The sequence below is a fragment of the Rhinolophus hipposideros genome (assembly GCF_964194185.1).
Source record: "Rhinolophus hipposideros genome assembly, chromosome: 14".
In the NCBI taxonomy this organism is placed as follows: domain Eukaryota; kingdom Metazoa; phylum Chordata; class Mammalia; order Chiroptera; family Rhinolophidae; genus Rhinolophus; species Rhinolophus hipposideros.
In genome coordinates this window covers 1,572,432-1,593,356 of record NC_138060.1, presented here as the reverse complement: position 1 = coordinate 1,593,356, position 20,925 = coordinate 1,572,432, and the positions used below count along the sequence as shown (strand labels likewise).

General features: G+C 39.4%; 1 protein-coding gene across 1 annotated transcript in view; it reads right to left on the bottom strand.

Annotated features, from left to right (window-relative positions):
• The window catches only part of SHQ1 (SHQ1, H/ACA ribonucleoprotein assembly factor), a 150,001-nt gene that overhangs the window by 45,574 nt on the left and 83,502 nt on the right, over positions 1-20,925 (bottom strand). Inside the window, exon 10 of the mRNA XM_081072717.1 lies at positions 8,877-8,997. Coding sequence (XP_080928843.1) covers positions 8,877-8,997 — 121 coding nt within the window. The remainder of the gene's footprint in view (positions 1-8,876; positions 8,998-20,925) is intronic.

The following is a 20,925-nucleotide window of genomic DNA, read 5'->3' as shown; positions in this document are numbered from 1 at the left end:
CAAATACCATCTCTATGTGCTGTAAAATGCTATTCACTATCCTGTACCCACCAATGTAAAAGAAGTGTGTATCTCTCCATTTTGCTTTTTATCCAATCCCAGAGATTTCCCCACTTTGCTTTCTCCCACCTCCTTAATCTATAACCAATGGATTTCATGTAACCTTCCTCCTTTGATTCTAATGTATAAAATAAGTTGCAAAAAGGCCATTTTCTGGAGCATTTTCTCAATCCTTTGAGATTTTACTTCCTAGCAACTGTTGTTAGTTTGGCTCAAATAAACTCGTAAGTTTTCTCCTAGGCTGGATGTTTTTCGTGGACAGGACATTATGTACAAATTAGGAAAACCTACATAAATTATGGACTTTCATTAATAATAGTGTATCAGTAATTGTTCATTAACTATGACAAATGTACCACACCAACGCAAGATGCTAGTGATCAGAGACGCTGAGTGTGGGCTATTTGGGAGCTCTCTCTACCATCTTCACTCTTCTTTTTTTGTAAATCTAAAACTATTCTAAAATAAAATATTTACCTTAAGAAAAAACTAGGACAGAAATTACAAATAAAATTTAAAAAAGCAAAAAGACCAACCAAAAAACTTCAGAAAACTTTTAACATTCAGATATATAATATCTTCTGCTGGTTTTCTCAAAACTCATAGTTATAGGTAGCATTCATATGTTTACAAAGGATTATTTTAGTCTGAAATCTGTAGGAACATTCATAATCCTATGATTTATCGGCATATGAGTTCTGACAGTTAAGTTCGCGAACTTGCCCCCGTGCGCTTACGTTGGCAGCACTGTACAAACATTCAGTAAGTTTTCATAACCTTGGTCTATCAATGTCTCACAGCTGTGTTCGTGTCGACGTGTGGCGGTGTCTTGCTGAGTGGTATTCATTATTGTTGTTGAGTGTTTTTGTGTTCCGTCATGAGAACGTCTGAGCTTGAATAAGAGCAATGAACAAACATTAAATTGCTTGTTAAACTTGGCAAGAGTGGAAGTGAAATCAGGGACATTAGTCCAAGTTTATGGGGATAATGCTATGAAGAAAATGGCAGTGTACAAATGGATTAAACGTTCTCTGAGGGGAGAGCACATGTCACTGATGTAAAAAGGTGAGAGCAGCCAGTAACGAACAGAACTGACGAAAACATTGCAAAAATTCATCTAATTGTGCATCAAAATCATGGGCTGGCTGTGACTGTTTACTTCTCTATCAAAGGAAACGTCGATAGAGAAACTGGAAAATCTGAACTGAAAATCTTGGAATGAGAAAGGTGTGTGCAAAAATGGTCCCGAAGGAGCTCAGCAATGAACAAAAGCAGAGTCGAGGTTAGCCAAGACCTTTTGGAGAGTCAACATGATGTTTTGGGCCATGTTATCAACAGTGATGAAACATGGGTGTACCAATACAACCCTGAAACAAAATGTCAAAGTACACGATGAAAGTCAGCCAATTCTCCATAACCAAAAAAGTTCCATTAGTCCAAATAGTCAAAATGGTGTTGCTAACCATTTTTGGTATCAGAGGGATTATTCATTATGAATTTGTGCCAAATGGACAAAAAGTTAACCAAGTTTACTATTTGGAAGTGCCGAAAAGGCTGTGTGAAAAAGTTAGACGAAAACGACCTGAACTTTTTGCCAACAATTCATGGCTCTCACATCAGGACAATGCACCAGCTCACACGGCACTGTCTGTGAGGGAGGAGTTTTTAGCCGGTAAACAAATAACTGTATTGGAACACCCTCCTTACTCACCTGATCTGGCCCCCAGTGACTTCTTTCTATACCCAAAGATAAAGAAATTATTCAAAGGAAGGCATTTTGATGACATTCAGGACATCAAGGGTAATATGATGACGGCCATTTCAGAAAAAGAGTTCCAAAGTTGCTTTAAGGGTAGACTACGTGCTGGCATTGGTGCACAGCTTCCCAAAGGGAGTAACTTCGAAGGTGATCATAGTGATATTAGGCAATGAGGTATGTAGCACTTTTCTAGGATGAGTTCGCGGACTTAATTGACCTAGTATTTCTTGTGAGAGAAGCCTAAGGAAGAGCAGCAATCCCAGAGGGCACCTCTGTCCCCTGGTGATCAAGCAAAGAACCACTAAGCAAATCCTTTCTACATGAAATCACACAGAAGGGATACAAAGGAATGAATGTGGGCATGTACTAATTGTCCTTACGGAGTTAAAACCATCCCCCTTCCATCCAGAATGAATTTGTGGATTTAAATGAATTGTGGATTAAATTAAAAATAAACAGTAAACTAAAGAGCAACTTGACATGCCAGATAAAGCACCTTACCAAGAATGATTTCAATTCAAAGGACATTTAACATGCTTGAAATCATGCACAATTGTTTCTTGAAATTTGTATACGCTAATCATTAGCAGCCAATGAAATGCAATGTCTTACCATTTGTCAGAGAAGTAACTTCCCATACAAAAGTAAAGCCATCTGGAGTGCCTGATTATCACTTGGTATGCCTGAATCTAGCAGACTCCTGAAATCACTTTCAGTGTTCGTTTTTAGTATGAATACCAATGACACCGGCAATGGTAGGTTTCAGGGCTATCCTTCAGCTATAGCTCAGAATGGTGTCATAGAATTACAGCAGTGTCCACTCAAGGTGTCTGCACACCCCACATGTACCCTTCTCTGAGAAATGTCACTCACTAGTGACAAAGTGGACCCTGGGACCATGTGTGTACCTCTTTGGGGGAATCCCCAACCCCAAGCCCACTGTGACCAAGGCAACTGGGCCAGGAAAATACAATTACCCATGCTGGGACAACCACCTTCTCCCTCCCTTGGAATTACAAACAAGAGAGTCCAGTCTATCTCTACTGAAATGAGGCACATGTAAATTCAGGACTGTGGAGTAACCATTTTCCATGTGCATCACAAGAGTGGCAGTAACCTGCAGAAAGAAGCAACACAAGAGACCACATGTCACCAGAAAGTAAGCCGATTGCCACACTTCATGACTTGAGCGTATGGGGCCCAGCTGTACTCCCAGCACCTGGATTCAAGAAGATAACCTACAGCCTTCCTAATAAAGTCCTCATTTTTACTATAAAAGTCTGAGTGTATTTCTCTTATATAGCCAACTGATTTCTAAGTCAAGAATACTGATAAAGTTTCCAGCACACAGAATGGAGAAAATAAGGATTTCATTCTGGCGCTGTTACTAAAATATCGTGACTCTCTTATTCAGTAATAAAAGGATACCACAAAAAGATAAAACTGTGATCCAAATGCAAAAAAGCCTCATATCCACTCTTACCATTCCAATGCACCATAGTTACAACCAGAAAATGTGTTCACCACGCCGCTCACATGTTTTACTTGTCTACTCCTCTGCACGATGTTCCTTCCCCAGCCTGGAATGCATCCTCTCCTGACTTATTATATTCAGATGTGAAACAGTACTATGCAACCAGATACCAGTTTTTATGTTTTGCTATTAATTCATATGCCTTCTTTGTCCAAACTTTTCTCCACACATCTTTTCCAGCTGTGATCCAAATGTTCCTATTTCTTTATAGATATTCCTTAGAGATCTCAAATCAACATTTCTTAAACTGAACTCATCTTCCCTCCCTCCCACTTCTCTTCCAACGTACACCATCTCCAATATTATTTAATTTCAGCAAATGCACCTCCAAGAGCCCAGTTAACTGGTCAAGTCAAAATCTGGACCTCCCCTTTGACTCCTCCCTCTTGTCACTTTCCCCTGACATCCAGTCGATCTCAAATCTGACCCCCAGTCTCCGTTCCCGCTCACTACCCTTGCTCAGGCTACAAGTGCCTTTTGCTGGGATCATCCTGCCTCCTAGCAAGCCTTTTAGTCTTGAGTCTGGTCTCTGCCCCACTCCGATTCATTCCCCACAATGTGACCTGATGAACCATCCCACAGTCTCATTGTGTCATTCATACAGACACTCCATTGCTTCAACTCTTCAGTTGCTGCTCCACACTCCCCCAGGATACAGTCCAAACATCATTTTATGTGGCTAAGGCTACAGGAAATCTCTGGTCTCATTTCTTTCTTTCTATTCCTGTAGAACAGCTTCCATCCATACTCTTCACCCCTGACTCGCCACCTGCATCTGACTAACCCTTACTGTTCCTTCAGCTCTCCCCTTCAGTTCTTCCTTGTTGAAGCTGTTTCCTAACCCAAGAGTAGGACTGTGGCCTCCTAGATGCTCCCCAGCACCCACACTTCCTTCTGTAGCTGCAATCAAGCTCCAGCATGATGCTCCCATCACATCTGTACTCCCCACTAGAAAATCAGTTGTGAGACGGCTCTCGCTCGCCAGAGGGCACCCATCACCTGTCTCAGTACCTGGCATATGGTAGGCTTCAATAATCAGTGGTTGAAAAACTAAATAGTCCCACTTCCACATGTATACATATATATGTGTGTGTGTGTATATATATATATATATATATATATATATATATATATATACACACACACACACATATATACATATATACATATATATTTAATATTGTCTTTATATACATATATAAACTTGTAGTTGACATTCATTATTGTTCAGATTCAGCTTCAGGTGTACAATGCAGTGATCAGACATCTACATCATCCCTGAGGTGGTCTCCCAAATGGAACACGTGTCCATCGGATACTCTGCAAAATATTTACAACATTATTGATTACGTTCCCCAAATTAAATTTCAAAACACCATGGCCATCTTGTGGTTACCGACTGTTTCCTAATCCCCTCTCCTTCCCCTTATCGCCAACCCCCGCCCACCTAGCAACCCTCAGTTTTTCCTCTTTGTCTCCAAAACTGTTTCTGATTAGTTCATTCACTTATTCTCTTCTTTAGATTCCACATATAAGTGAAATCATATGGTATTTGTCTTTCTCTGTCTGGCTTATTTCACTTAACATAATGTTCTCTAGGTCCATCCATGTTGTTGCAAATGGTAAGATTTCATTCTTCTTTATGGCTGCGTAATACTCCATTGTATAAACGTACCACAGTTTCTTAATCCATCTTCCACCGATGTGCATTTCGGTTGTTTCCATGTCTTGGCTATCGTGTAATATGTATATTTTAAGCTAAGTATTTCCACTGGCTTAAAAATGTACTTCAAAATAACTAGAAGAAATATTAAATGCTAATACTGGCTGCATTTAGACAAAGTAATGAAGTGACTTGCTAAGGTCTTATGGCCAATGAGAGGCAGAGCTGGAACGTATTTTTCCGGTTCATGCTTTTCCATCCCAGCTCATATGAAAGGGTATAAACTGGTCAGCTTTCAGTGGGTCCGAACTGTTCATGCACTGATCAGTGTAGCCCACCAGCAAAACAAAATCACAGGAAGGGCAAAATCTTGTATTGAATGTAGCTGAAAATTTCAACAAAAAGTTTTTAAAGTGCTATAATTTTTCTTTTTAAACAATGAGAAATGCTCCCTCAATTGGCTCTACTGGGCAAGAGTCAATTCAACTGAAGTTTTGCTGTGCTGACAAGGGACTGTGATGGGCCCACATAGAGGCTCGTTCACAGGGACTTTACAATTCTAGAGGGGGAGAGAGATACGCACCTAAATGACTACACACAGGGCAGGTCCGAGATGCACCCAGATCATCTCTAAACCAAGGGTTGTGGGAACATCCCGGAGGAAGATAAATGAATCCTTAATTCTTCTTTGGATAGGAAACGCTCTGTAAAGGGAGGACTTTTTTGTTTCTTTTTTTCCCACTATATACCATGAGTAAAAACGACTGGTTGTCTAGATGGCATAGCTAGAAAAACATGAAATTCAGACTTAGAAGACCTGAGACAATCACAGACCTATCTCTTATAATCGACACGAAGTATAGCAATTAAGTTCACAAACTTGTTGCAAAGATGTTGCTAACCTTCTTTGATATCAGAGGGATTATTCATTATGAATTTGTAACAACTGGACACACAGTTAACCACGTTTACTATTTGGAAGTACAGAAAAGGCTGTGTGAAAAAGTTAGACAACCTGAACTTTTCCCAACAATTCACGGCTCTTGCATCACGACAATGCACCAGCTCACACGCACTGTCTGTGAGGGAGTTTTTAGCCAGTAAACAAATAACTGTATTGGAACACTCTCCACACTCACCTGATCTGGCCCCCAATGACTCCTTTCTTTACCCAAAGAGAAAGGAAATATTGAAAGGAAGACATTTTGATGACATTCAGGACATCAAGGGTAATATGATGACAGCTCTGATGGCCATTCCAGAAAAAGAGTCGCTTTGAAGGGTGGATTAGGCTCTGGCATCAGTGCATAGCTTCTCAAGGGGAGAACTTCGAAGGTGACTGTAGTGATATTCAGCAATGAGGTATGTAGCACTTTTTCTAGGATGAGTTCGCGAACTTAATTGTCAGACCCCCTGGAAGGACTTCAAGCTGCAGTGGCCACCACACTTAAAACTTTCAATGAAATTTACAGTGAAGGATGGCAAGGAGTGTTCCTTTTCAGAAAAATTACGTGCAAAGTCTGCAACTCAGAATAAGAATACAGGAATACCAGCTTTTAAGATCTGCAAATATACACTATAAGACACAGATAACACAAGGAAAAATCACTAAGTGGTACTAAAGCAAAACTTATAACCATTTCCCTTCATTAATTTAATATAAGAATGACTGCTACCCACATTCCAATAAATTTTTGCCGAAGTAAATGCCTGACTGCAAAAATGGAATGCTGTTCTTTGTGCTAGCACTTGTCTGGTATTTCAAATAAAATTTTACATAGTCTTAATTGTTATAATCAAAAACAAACAGAGACTAATGAAAATACAGAATTATTTTAAAACATAAAAATAAGGTGCTAGATTTCACCGATAAACTATATGGGGAAGAAATAAACCAGAAGGTGAATGGTGAGGAAGAAATTAGTTATGAAAATCGTGGACATTCATTGCAGCATAATTAATTCAGAGCCAAGAAAGTTCACAGTAAAGATGATACTGGAAAGCTTCATCATGTTGTGCTTGAAAAATTAAGTATGGAATTAATAAATAAGTATGAAATTTAATAAAAATTAGGTAAATGAACAAATGTCTCATTTCAAGGTGGAGAAAAAAACAGATGGGCTAAACTAGAGTTAAGTTACATAAAAACATATAAAATAAAACTGACACAGCCTCTTTAAGGAAAGGAAAGTTATTGTCCAAATTGGTAAAGTTGAAAAAATTTTACCAAAGTAACTTGAAGAGTTCCTGCTGAATTCTCTCTCCTATCTCACTTCCCAATATATTATCCCTTTGAAAAATTTACTATTATAACAATTATTAGATCCTAAGAATTTCGTTATATTTCCTGCAACTTAAAACCAAGGGGAAATATTTTTAAGAGAAATAAAGTCTAATAATCCCCATATAAACTTGAGGGCCATACATGGTTCTACTTTAATAAAATACGATCTTTCTCTAGTTAATAAGGAATAATACCACGAATAGAGAAAGGAGGAACTCAGAGAAATGGGATCCTAGCACAAACATCAATGCTTATTAATATTTATAAAATCCTCACCCTCAAAGAAAAAAAAAAACCCTAAACCCACACAAATAGACTATTTCCAATTTAATTCTACTATGGAAACAATAGGAAATGGTAGCAGGGTATTTGATAGGCTCAATTAGCAGGAGTATCTAATGAAGTGATGACTGCCATCATGACCTCAGGGGTTAAAGATGCAATTTTCCCTCTGGTAAGATCTAGATTTCCAACACAAGTGCTGACACCTCCTGCTGTATGTTACTTGGCGCTATCCTGAGCAGTCCCCTGAGTATTTTCCTTACTACAGGTATAGCTTCAGATTTTTTTCTTATTTCACTCTGCAATGTAATTGCTTTTCCATCAACAGAAATAAAAAATAAATTCCATATAATGGCTCACTTGAAATAAGCATTAAAGCCATACTAAAGTATTAATTTATCAATCACAGTAATAGTAAAAATATCATGATCATTTTTCTTCTAAGTCACAATGATATCGTGCAATCACTGTCTACAGCACCTAAGAATCATTCAAATCAACAGCTCTCTTTGTACTCGTATGTTCTCAATTAATGATCTTGCTACTGAAATGGGTGCTTTGGGCATGTCTGATAAGAATCAAGACTACAGAACCCTCCCACAAAATGAAAATTCACTGCATTTTTAAACTTAATATTGTTCCTTGAGTAAGGCAATGATAAACTCTTTTTAAAAGTTTACATACCAAGTGCAAGAAGCCCATTTGTGAGTGTTCAGACCCTTAGATACAAGTGTTGTCAAGAATCATGATATTAGGCTCTGAGACTGTATTTTTTATACTCTGAATAATGGATTCTGTAAACCAGTGATCAGCCAATGAATGCACAGTTCTGTAATTGGAATTGATGAGATTTGTGTCCTTGGATGTTTACACAGGCGCCACAGGCACCCACGGGCACAACCCACACACACACGTACACACTCTTACCACCTGTAAGCAAACTATAAACATAGCTTTGGATACCCAGTCTTGATATTTCATATTGGACAATCAATAGAAAGCATTGAATCTTCGCAACTGCCTTTTAAAATACCTATTTTCTAGACTGTACTATTTTTTTCTAGTCTGTACTATTTTTTTCTAGTAAAATTAACTTTTCACCATCTGCACCTCTTTCTTAAGCAAATTCAAGTACCTCATTTTGATCCAGTTACTTCTTAAAGTGTTTTGTGGCTATATGGGGCTTCTCTTTCATTAAGATTTATTTCCCAAGTTATTTCATTTTCTTCCTCCTAGGTAAGCAGGTATTCCAGAAATGGGAATACATATGATTCATAAGTAACTCAAAACTTACTTGGCTTTCTGAATCCACACACAGTAGTCTGAAATGTAGAGATCGTTTAGAATGTAAGCTGGATCGCTTTCTTGAAAAATTCTGTGAACATCCAGTAGACACTTTAAAACCGCACTTTTACCTGAAAGAAGTTTAAAAAATTAAAATCATCCTTAAGAAAAAACATCTGATTTTTTTAAACTGAGAAATCCAGAAACTGAGAGGTAATATATTTATAGCAGTTCAGAGTTTTAATCATTTTTTAGAATATTTTTAATATTCCTTTATTGCATGAAATTATATCAGTACTATTAGGTTCAAAGCTCGTTCTTTCCTTAAGAATTATGAATAATCCTTATACTCTATTATTATAACTAATTAATTGTGGTTACCACAAAAACACTATGAAACACACAACTAGGTACATTAAAAGGAAGTAATCCTAATTAAATGAGTATTTACATGCATCATAACTTTAATTAAATAATGTTCTCCTTTTTTTTTTTAACTACTTTCCCACAAAATACTGATAATGTTTTTCTAATTCAAGCTTTCACAATATCATGGGAAATTATATTTTTGTTTTCAAACTTCTTTATTTCTTAACATTTTTTTTGTCAGGAATTGTCTAGTTCACTTAAAGAACTGAAGAAAACTCAGACTAAAAGCTAAAATATCATAGCACTACTGCAAAAATAAGATGACAAAATAAATCACTTGGAAAAAAGCCATCAAGTACTTGTTCAATCTAATCATTTCCTCCTGGTTATTAAATGAACCTAATTTTAATCCCAACCAAAGCCTACAAAAGAAACCTTTCACAACTCAACAATTTCCTAGGTGTTGCAAACTTCATGACATTGCCTGAAATTTATTAACTATAAGGCAAATTACTAAATGTATAGTAGTACCACCTCTTTTGACCTGTAAGTACAGCATTTCCAGTTTAATTGTTTCATTCATTATAGTCCTAAAACATAAAAATACTGTACGTTGGTTTCATGAAGACACTAGGTGTGCTTTCATCAACATTTCCCACTTGACTTTTAGATATGATAAAAAGAATCATGAGCTAGATAATGACATCTCAAAATACCAAAATTGATGCACTAAATTTTTAACACAATTAACATTAGAAAGTAAGCTTCAAAAAAGCAGGGACTTTTGTTTTATTCAGTGGTTTATCCCCAACACCTAGAACAGAATCTTGTAGCAGCAGATTTTCAATTCCAGTATTTTAAGAATGAATGAATGACACAATAATTGCCCACTTAAACCCTTCCAATTCTTTCATCCCATAGCTTCACACACCAAGTCCTAATGATTTTTCCTTGGAAATGCCCCTAGTAGCTTCCCCTTCTCTACCACCTCCTGACCACCTATCCTCACTGGTACTCTCATCATCTCATGCCTACATTATAAAATCTTCTTCCTCATCCCTCTTATTACAGACTTTCATTCCCTTTTATTCCTCTGACATACTTTTTTCCATGCATTGCTTTCATCAAGTCCCCTCCCCGCACATGCTTTCAAGGCTCTATGGACTTGTCCAGGGTCTTTTTCACAACCGATGCCCTACACCTGGAATGACTTTTCTTCTCCATTTGACCTAATGGAATCCTCATCTGCCTTGAAGGCCTAGCTCAAGTCTTCATCCTTGAGGAAGCTTGCACTGACTTCTCTAGTCATCAGAGCTCTTCACTAACCCCTGCAAAGGAAAGCAGTGGAAAGGAAACTCAGTTGATCCTCCCCATGGCGTCACCTGCTCATTTCACAGAAGCAGAACCTGAGGTCAGGGACAGTAAGACACTTACCGTGCCACTGAATTGAAGGCTGAGGATCCAAATTCTGATCTTACTGGCTCCAGAGGCAATCCACTGTGCTATTCTACCCAGATGTTCTTGGCCCATTCAGTCTGTATCACATTTTTATCATTGAAGAGTTAAGTAGGTAGTAAGTTCAAAGCAGGAGCCATGACTTTCAAAAATCTTTAAACTGTTTATGTGGCTTCCTCATGTGCAGCTGAGAAGAATGCCAATAACAGCTTCATTGCTCAATTGGTTAAGAGAAATAAATAGTTGTGCATTCTGAGAAACGCATCGTTAGGCGATTTCGTCACCGTCCGAACATCACAGACGCCCCTACACACACCTAGGTGGTAGAGCCCACTACACACCTCGGCTCTGTGGTACAGCCTACTGCTCCTGGGCTACAAGCCTGTACAGCATGTTCCTGCACAAAACGACGAGATTAAATCAAGCACCAGAGAAAATGATGCAATCGAGAGATGTGGTAAGCACGAGACACATGGGGCTGTTGCTGGCGTAATGCGGCCACTGTTTCACAGCACACCTTTTCCCATGAGTAGAAAGAGTACACTTTAAATTGACAATAAAAAGTACAGTAAAAATATAAACCAGTAACGCAGTCGTTTATTATCATTCTCAAGTAGTCTGGACTGTACCTAATTGTATGTGCTGTCCTTTTCTACGACGGGCAGCGCAGCAGGCTTGTTTACCCAGCACCACCACGGACACGGGAGGGATGGGTTGTGCTATGATATTACCATCACTACGACATCACTAGGAGATAGGAATTTTTCAGCTCCATTATAACCTTATGGGACCACCGTCTGTCCTTGAAATGTCATTACTGGGCGCATGACTGCATTTATAAAGCCTAAAACTACATTTGGTTAAGTCAAGGTCAGAGGTCTGACTTATCAAAGTGGCCTAGATTAACTATAGTAAATGATTAGTGGGGATCCCTCACCCCACTGTAGGCCAATTTTAATGACAAAGTAGGTAATGTTGAAGGAAGAGTTTGATGACAGGAGGAGGAAATACAGTAAGTCCTCGACGAACTTCATTTCGTTCAACTTTGTTTCATTAGATCATTAAAGGAACTTAACTCTTGTTCACATCAATTAGCCTATGGTAAAATTGGTTTTATGTCTTTCACTTAAAGACACAGAACCTACTGATGACGTTAAGTGAGGACTTAACTGCACAATCAAAACTCATAGAACTGATGAAACCAAATTAGCCACGTTATCCAAATAGAAAACTAAATCAAGGGAGAACTGAGATATAAGGATATTTTTTAACAGTTTTAATTGCCACAGAAAAGAAAATACCAAAGCAAACATATGCCAATTTCTCTCTCTCTCTCTCTCTTTCTCTCTCTCTCTCTCTCTCTTTCTCTCTCTCTCTCTCTGTAGGTGGAGTATAGGGGGGAGTTTATTTTTTTTTTAAATTAATTTTATTGGGGTGACAATTGTTAGTAAATTTACATAGATTTCAGGTGTACAATTCTGTATTACATCGTCTATAAATCCCATTGCGTGTTCACCACCCAGAGTCAGTTCTCCTTCCATCACCACATATTTGATCCCCTTTACCCTCATCACCCACCCCCCACCCCCTTACCCTCTGGTAACCACTAAACTATTGTCTGTATCTATGAGTTCTTGATTCTCATTTGTTTGTCTTGTTCTTTTTGGTTTATATACCACATATCAGTGAAATCATAGGGTTCTCTGCTTTTTCTGTCTGACTTATTTCACTTAGCATTATTCTCTCGAGATCCATCCATGTTGTCACAAATGCTCCTATATCATCTTTCCTTAACACCGAATAGTATTCCATTGTGTATATGTACCACAACTTCTTTATCCAAGGGGGGGGTTTATTTTTAAGATAACTACCAACTTAAAGTTTTAAAAGGGTCTTTACAAAAAACAAACAAACATTCACTTGAAACTTAACACCCTAGAATACTGCCTCTCAGGATCACATAACTTACTAATATTGGCAGGTTAATAGAAATACAGGATTTGGTGCTGGGCATTTTAGGTCAGCTGCGGGTATGGTCAAAGCGCTGGGAGCCAAGTCATACCCTTCTGCCAAATTAGACCCCTCCCCAGGAGCCAAGTCATTCCCCTTTGCTAAATTAGACCCCTCCTCGCCTGACAGTGACTGGGGCCCCTGGCATTTCCCAGGAAAGGCAGCAGACCGCTGGTTAAGCAACTCGGGACACAGCCGCTGGCGCCCGATCTGCTGCTAGGGGAGCCTGCTCATCTGCCACCTCACTCAGCCAACCCCCTCCCCCCAAAATCGCATATATGCCTCCCTCCCTCTACCCTGGGAGGGACTTCGCTGGCCCCTGTCTGCGGACCGGTGAACCTCGCCCCACCTCGCCCGGGAGCACAGAATACAGCACTCACTTTTCTCAACCCGCCTGACTAGACTCATTATCTCGCCACAAGCCTTACAGTCCTCACAGCAAATAATTCAGTAAATGACGTAAAGGGGGTAGGTATGCCAGCCAGCTTGGACAACAGAATGAAAAGAAGTATACGTTGGAGTTCAAACGGGGTGGATTCAGGGCATAACAGGAAAAAACCATTTGGCTGGAACAGATGGCTCAAGTAGGGAAATAATAGGGGGAATGAGTTTGGTAGAAGTCAGACTGTGACAAGGGAGAGGAAACGAATACCATCACAGGACTGAGGTGACAAGGCCGAAACACAGGCATGGGCAGTCGTGAGGCAGGTCAGTTAGTGCAAGTGCTAGGCAGACAGGGTTCCCTGGTGGAATAAAGAAAACACAGCCATATCCTAAAAGTTCAGGTTTTGAAATTACTCCTTCGCTCCAGGACAAAATGTAACAAGGCCTTGAGGTTAATCATAAAATTCATTTTGGCCTGACAAACGGAGTAGATGTGATAGATAAGAGTGGGTTACTTTGCTAATTCCTTTAGGGTGGACAAACAGAACAAACTTGGTAGAGAAATTTCATTAGAAGGCGCCAGTTCTCTTCTTCAAACAAGTTCCCTTCTTCAAACAGCTCCCCTTCCCCAAACAGGCAAGGGAAGGTATAAAAGTAAGAGCTTTTGCCTCAGTCACGGGCCACGTCCATTTGGGACCCCCTCCCGCTCGGGAGCTGCCACGTCTTCTCCTGCCTCTAATAAACTATCCTGTTTTTAAAAACTTTTTGCCTCTCCTGGTCCATTGTTTCCATTTCTTGGATTCATGAGACACGATCCCGGCCCACACTCAGAAACTGCCAGCAGACCCAACATCACCTACATCAGTAGGGATAAAAGACCCTACTCCAGAAATTTTTATGAAGAAAGATATGGAATTCAGGTCACTCAGATATTTAATGAGAATCCAAAGCAACCAATACCTCATGAAATTAGCAAACATGCCTAAAGTTGAGGTTGTCCCCTAACTAAGACCCACAGGCAAATTCAGACCTCCATTTATCACAAAATAATAATAAAAGTAATGTCAAAAGTAATAATTTTGTTTTAATTTATAGAGGTTACATTGTATTTGCATGCTTTGATCCATACTTTCTTAAAAAAACCATACACATGGAGAAAAATCATTAACATATATCTAAATGATATTAACAGTATTTGCCTCCACAGTCGTTGAACAAATATGTGAGTACCTGTGTGTACCTGACATTGTTTTACATGTAGGATTACAGTTGTTTATTCTTCTTTGTACTTTCCATTATTTTCAAAATTCTCCACAATAAACATTTGTTTAACAAAAAGTTAGACATACTTGATTATATAGCCAATCCTTGAAATACTGACAAAGAATGCTAAAATATTTAATTCATACTTAAATTTTCTTAAAATGTATTTTTGAACAACTAAGAAGCAATATTTAGGTCAGGTCGTTTTAGAAAATTACATGGAAGGCAGTTTAGAAATGGAAAGTTATGCACTCTTCAAAAGTTGTATTTTCATTGTAAGTCTTATTCAAACTATTTTCACAGTATGCTATGTGACAAATAATGTAAAAGGTAACTAGGCTACTGGCAGTTGACAATCTAGAACAAAAAGTACATTAAAACCATCCTCCCCCCAACAATGTGTATGTTACCCCAAGGTTATATTTGATCTCTTTTGTTCCCACTAAATCACCATAGAGGATTCCAACACCACAGCCAAGAGACTCAGGAAGTATGCAGCTTTTTTTTTTATAGTCTCTTTTGTACTGACTGCTCTTTCTCTCAGGGTGTCAACCACTTATCTAACAGCTATCAGCAAAGGAAAAACTGGCCCTCTCCAGGCTATCATTTGGTCAGTGGCTACATGGCTCCTGTGGAGCTATATCCAGTCGTGGGCTCCTCACATATTATATCGTCATTAATAAACTGCTCAGGTCTAAATCCAACGAAATTATATCTGCTCAAAGACACTGCAGTAAAATGACCATTTTCAGCCAGTTCACTGCCTGGTCCAAAGCAGGAAAAAGAAGGCACCTTGCACAGTAACCACGGTAACTATTTTTACCGCAGCAATGAAGAGAGCTAGAATGTTCAATCTTCAAAGAGTCAGGGATTCTCTATGATCGAGCCAGTCCACACTTAAGCCAACCCTATCCATGGAAGAGAGGCTTCTGGGATCAACATCTCTTAAAGGCGTTAAAAACGAGTACCCTGGTGCATAAAGGACAAGTGCCATGCATATTTTACTTCAGGGAAAAAGGGCTGTCTAATGACAACAGAGAAACATAACGACAAAGAAAAATATGGAGGACAGTAACAGAGAGATGGGCAGTAAACAGTATGTAATACATTGTCTGGCCAGTCACTCCCCAGCTTGCCTTTAAAGGGAAGGCAAACTAAAAACAATGGGCTTTCCTGTTCTGGACAGATGTGGCACCTCGGGTTATGTGTCTCAAGACTGAGCTAAAAAAGCCATTGGCGATTGGAAATCTTCCTGTTAGCAGATCAGGTTTTGCAATAATCTCATGGTTTAAGGCTCCCATCTTTAGGAGGTTATCAGAACAGTGAATGTTTTTACTGGCTAAAGCCAGCATAGGAAAAATAATAAAAATTGTTAACTCTATACAGTAAGAGCTAAATTTCTATTCAACTATTGGTACATTATAGATGCCGTATGGCTGCGGTTTACTGGGTATCTAGTTCTGCCCTTAAAGTTTTGAGCTACCCAAGACATGAAGCCAAAAAGGGTAAAGGAAAAAGAGGTGGTTATTCAAAATACATAAACAAAAGCATTGCTTGGTCTTCATTTGTAAATGCTGTCATTTAAAAACGTATAACTTAGTACATAACCTGGCTAGAATTCTGGGATTTTGATGAGACTATATTATCAGGAAGGATAATTATTTTTAACATTAATTTTCATTGCTCATTGGACCATAAAAAGAAATAACAGAAAAACTGTGTCTATTATTAATCAAAATTCAGACGATGAAAGTGTGGCAATTTGTTTCAATGTCAGGCCCTGACAGGAAGTAGCATAAAACCAAGTCCCTGACAACACAGACATGTGTCAAATTTAGCTTTATGAAAGTTTTTCAGTCCATTTAATTTTTTTATCCTTACATTTCTCAGGTGCCATTTAAGCTCTTACATTTCTGAGTTGTAGTAAGAAACACACTTAAGGCAATAATAATAGTTACTATTTTGAGCACAAATTTAGTTCTGTATCAATGCTTAAATTATTCTTTGTTATTAAAATTACATTATCTGTATAGCCACAAAGAAAGTGAACACAAAGCAAACACATGCTTTGTAAATGTCCCCTTTGCCTGGAATACACAACCCCCAATCCAACCTTAATTCACCATCAGGTCTCAAATTGGGCATTACTTCCTTTAGGAACTGGGGTCCAACTCTCCCCCAAGCTGGCTTAGGTTCCTTCGTAATTCCCGGCACGCCTGTCCAGTCTGTTAAGGTAGATAGTAGCTACCCACTTGTTCCGCACCAAGCACTTTTCATATACAGCATCATTTAATCCTACTAATTAGGTACTTTCTTGCTTATTCAATAAACGAGGAAACTGAAACTCAAAGATATTAAGGAAATGGCCAAGATCACAGGTAGGAAGCAACAGTCAGGACTTGAAAATAAGTACATCTGCCTCCCAGCCACCATGCAATAGATACGGTGTCAGTATTCATTACCTTCTGTGGCAAACTCTTGGGTGAGAAAGGACCTGGCTTTCCAACTGTCTTCCCTGGGCTGAACAACGTCTAACAGATTATATGATCCATTCAGTAGAGGTTGGTTGTTGCTGTGGTCTGGAGCACATAGAACCAGAGTTTAAAACACCTGGCCAAACTTCTCAGTGAACACATACTAGTTGTAATACCTGCCGTGATCTTTAGATTTCTGTTATTCTGTCATAACAAAGGTGGAGTACATAATTTGTTTGTACATTCCCTTACTACAGCCATATGATATCCCTGACAAGACAAAACTGTAGCTGTGCTAGCTTTCTTATATCACTACACCATCAAAAGCTCAAATAATGAATTTAACCCAAGGCTGCTTTTTGCCTTTTCTGCTCTAACAATCCCTGCTGGATGAGCTGGTTTGAAAGGATAACCTTGACATTAACTCCATCCTCCTTACGGCACCTGTCAAAGTAGTGGCTGTGTAAGTTCAGAAATACATGGCTGGATGTCACCAAATCACATTATGGCAGCATGACTAATTTCACTTTCTTCAGACAGTTAAGAGTGAGGCATCCAAGTTCAAGGTAGAACATTAACAAAGAAAATCCCATCTACACATAAGTACAAAAGTAGGAAGGTTAAGAAGCTGAACATGTGTGGAAAAAAGTTCTTCAAACAGCTGCAATCTAAATCGGGGTTAAAAAATAATCCATAAGCATCGAAAACTTCATAATTCTGTGGCTAAAACTTTATTCCAATGCTTCCACCTTATGAATACAGGGTGTATCTCAATGACTGGTAGTTCAATTTAAAATAAATTTTTTTCATTGTTGCTTTAATTAAGACAATTATACTTCATTTTCCCCATAGAAATTACTTAATATTAAAAATTTTGACTTATTTTTTGGAATTAGCTTAGTTCTTAATTGGGAAAACTAAAACTGTGCATGAAGTCAGAAGTAAAAATATATAGAAAGAAAGACAACTGGATTCCTCAAATGGCTCATAAAAGAAAAAAACAAACACAGTGCCAGGCATATGGGTCCCTTTGGTGATATGAAATGCTTGTCAGTATGTCAAAGCAGAAGGAAAGAAACTGAACCCTTTGATACTCTCTCTATATTATAGTGAGAGTGTCTGCTTACTGATAAATGGTTTGCATACCAGTAAAAATGACTGTGCTTCTCTATATTTCAATCAATGTACATTAAATATAATTTAGTAAAACTGATTAGATAACTATATCTACGAGTTTAATTTACATTAAAAGGTTACATGAAAATTTCATTATGAAATTAAGATTTTAGAATTCTAGTCCCAAGTTCTAAAAGGCTGAGGAAAGATCATTAAAAAGCTAAGTATAAATAATCTTGTGCAGTTCTCAACTAATCTCTCTGTAAAGTAAAAATGATAGTAAGCCAAAAATCTGCTTGCTCTTGGTGTGATCTCTTAGCTCTTGGGTACTTAATCTGAATCTCTTTCCACACGTATAAATTGAGGGGGAAATGCTTCAGAACTGCTGTGTGAATTAAGTGAGACAATCAACATGTAAGCACTTTATACATGACAAGGGAAGGAGGACAGCAGGTCACACAGGATCAAGGGCCCTGGGACTCCCTTTACCACTTCCTCCTACCCTACCACCTGTGCAGCACCTGCTCACAGAACTCCTTCCTCCTCCATACTGATGTAGGAATATTTTCCTGTGTCCCCAAGTGAAGGAGGAATATGTCTCTGTGAGTCCCCAAATGATGTAGGAATATTTTCCTGTGAGTCCCCAAACGATACAGATGATGTTGGATCTGCCAGCAGTTTCTGGGTGAGTGCTGGGATCGTGTCTCATGAGACTGAAGAATGGAAACATGGACCCAGAAGAGGCAGAGAGTTTTAAAAAGAGGATAGTTTACTGAAAGCAAAGAGTCACAGCTCTCGAGTGGGAGGGGGTCCCGAATGGGGGTGGCCCGTGACTGAGGCAAAAGCTCTTACTTTTATAGCTTCCCTTCCCTGTTTGGGGAAGGGGAGCTGTTTGAAGAAGGGAACTGTTTGACAAGGGGAACTGGTGCCTTCTAATGAAATTCATCTACCAGATTTGTTCTGCTTGTCCACCCTAAAGGAGTTAGCAAAGTAACCCACTCTTATCTATCAGATCTGCTCTGTTTGTCAGGCTAAAAGGAATTTTATGATTAACTTCAAGGCATTGTTACATTTTGTCCTGGAGCGAAGGATTTCAAAACCTGGAGTTTTAGGATATGGCTGTCTTTGTTTATTCCACCAGGGACCTCCCTGTCTACCTAGGGACATGCTAGCTAACCTGTATCAGTACCACTGCTGGCGTTCCAGTTCAGACTGTATTACCTATCCCAAACGATGTCTTCACCACACTACTACCTCACGCCCATCAATGACTGTCCTTGGTGTTACTGCCAGGTGACTCGGACTTCATGAGCCTGCTCAGACCACAACATCCAACTCACCAGTGGTCCCTCACTGAACAACACTGAGTTCGTAGCAAGCCTCTCCACTGCAGGCTCTCCACAGTCCTGTCCCAACACACGATTCCCACCTCATCCCTTCAATTCGCCTTCATATCCCAGGCCTCCAAACAAACCAGGATATTTGCCATTTCTTAGACATATATAACTTCTTTTCCTCTCCCTGATTTTCTTTACCTTCTACTTTCTCAGAGAATACCTTCTCCCAGCCTTTTCTAAATCCTACACATTCTTTGGGTAATAACTACCACTAAACCTCATTCATTAGGCCTATGCTGTTTGCTTCTTCCTGTCGAGACCCTCCCCTCATCCACACGGAAAAGCACCCAGTGGTGAGTCAGAGTTAGGTGAGGTGTTGGAGTCCTATGATTTATCCTCTGCACCGTGACCTGGGCTGGCTAACAACAGGACCAATACAAAGTGAGTGGAACAGGATCTTTTGCTTTGCTTTGCTGTTTTTTTAAGGTTTCTGGTCACAGCTACTTAGAGAATGCAGGACACATCCTACCTCCTTCCCCACCTAATCTGGGAACGCACATAGGGTTGAGACTCAGTCTCAAGGTAGGACTGAAGGAGCAGAGACCTCGGGCAAGCCCTTAGTCAGCTGGAAACTAGCAGGTCCAAAAAGGTATCTGGCACTTGTCTTGCTCTAGAGCCTAAATCAAAAACTAATGACCCCCATTGGCTGACTTGGGCTCTCAGAATTACCATGATTTATAGTGATATAGGAGAGCTCCCTCACTACAAAAGTTATAAGCCTCCCTCACTATAGAAATTTTAAGTCTCCTTTTCCCTAGTTTCTTAGCTCCTTAGCCCCAGGCTTTGAATACTTCTTTTTTTTAAATTAAAGTTTATTGGGGTGACAATTGTTAGTAAAGTTACTTTTCTAATCAGTTTCTGAATCCTAGACTAAAGATTGCTCCTAGCCTGAATAACAGGATGTTTCTCACCCCAGCCTCAGACAACTATTTAAAAGCCTGTGACTTCCCAACATCCCCCCTGCCCCCAAGCCATTCTGGACCTAACTCTTGGCCATCCCACAAACCAAATAGGTTTTAACATTCCCCCAGGCCAGTATACTTGTTGATTGTAATCACTGAAGCCTAATGTTCTTTCCAACCTGTTCTGGGCCCAGCTCCAGGACAACTGACGCCACCCAAATGACTGGTTGAATGGCCACAGGCTCTATAAGAGCTAACAGATTTATTAATTAAATACTATTTTTCCTCATTCAGGGGCCTTGGGGATACAGATACCCCAGTAAAACCACCAGTCCCAACCAAAGAAGGCAACACATGGTCTTCTAGGTGGATCCTGAGACCCCTTCCTCTTATCTGAAGTCAGATAGGGAGAGAGTTCCGTGAGTCCCCCAATAGGTAGGGACAGCTCTAAGGCCCTGTCTAGCAGGAAGCAAATACAGAAGAAAAGATGACCTGTCCCTCAACTTCCCATAGAGATTTTATGGGGATCACGTCTCTCAAGAAGAAAACAAGGCAGGCAGTCAGAGACAGGCATTGGGTCTCTGCATTCCTGCATAATCCATAGCAATTCAACTGCCAAAAAGACCTCCCCTCTGTCTAAAACTTCCCATTTCCATTGTAAACAAATGGGTACAAGAGACCCAACTAGA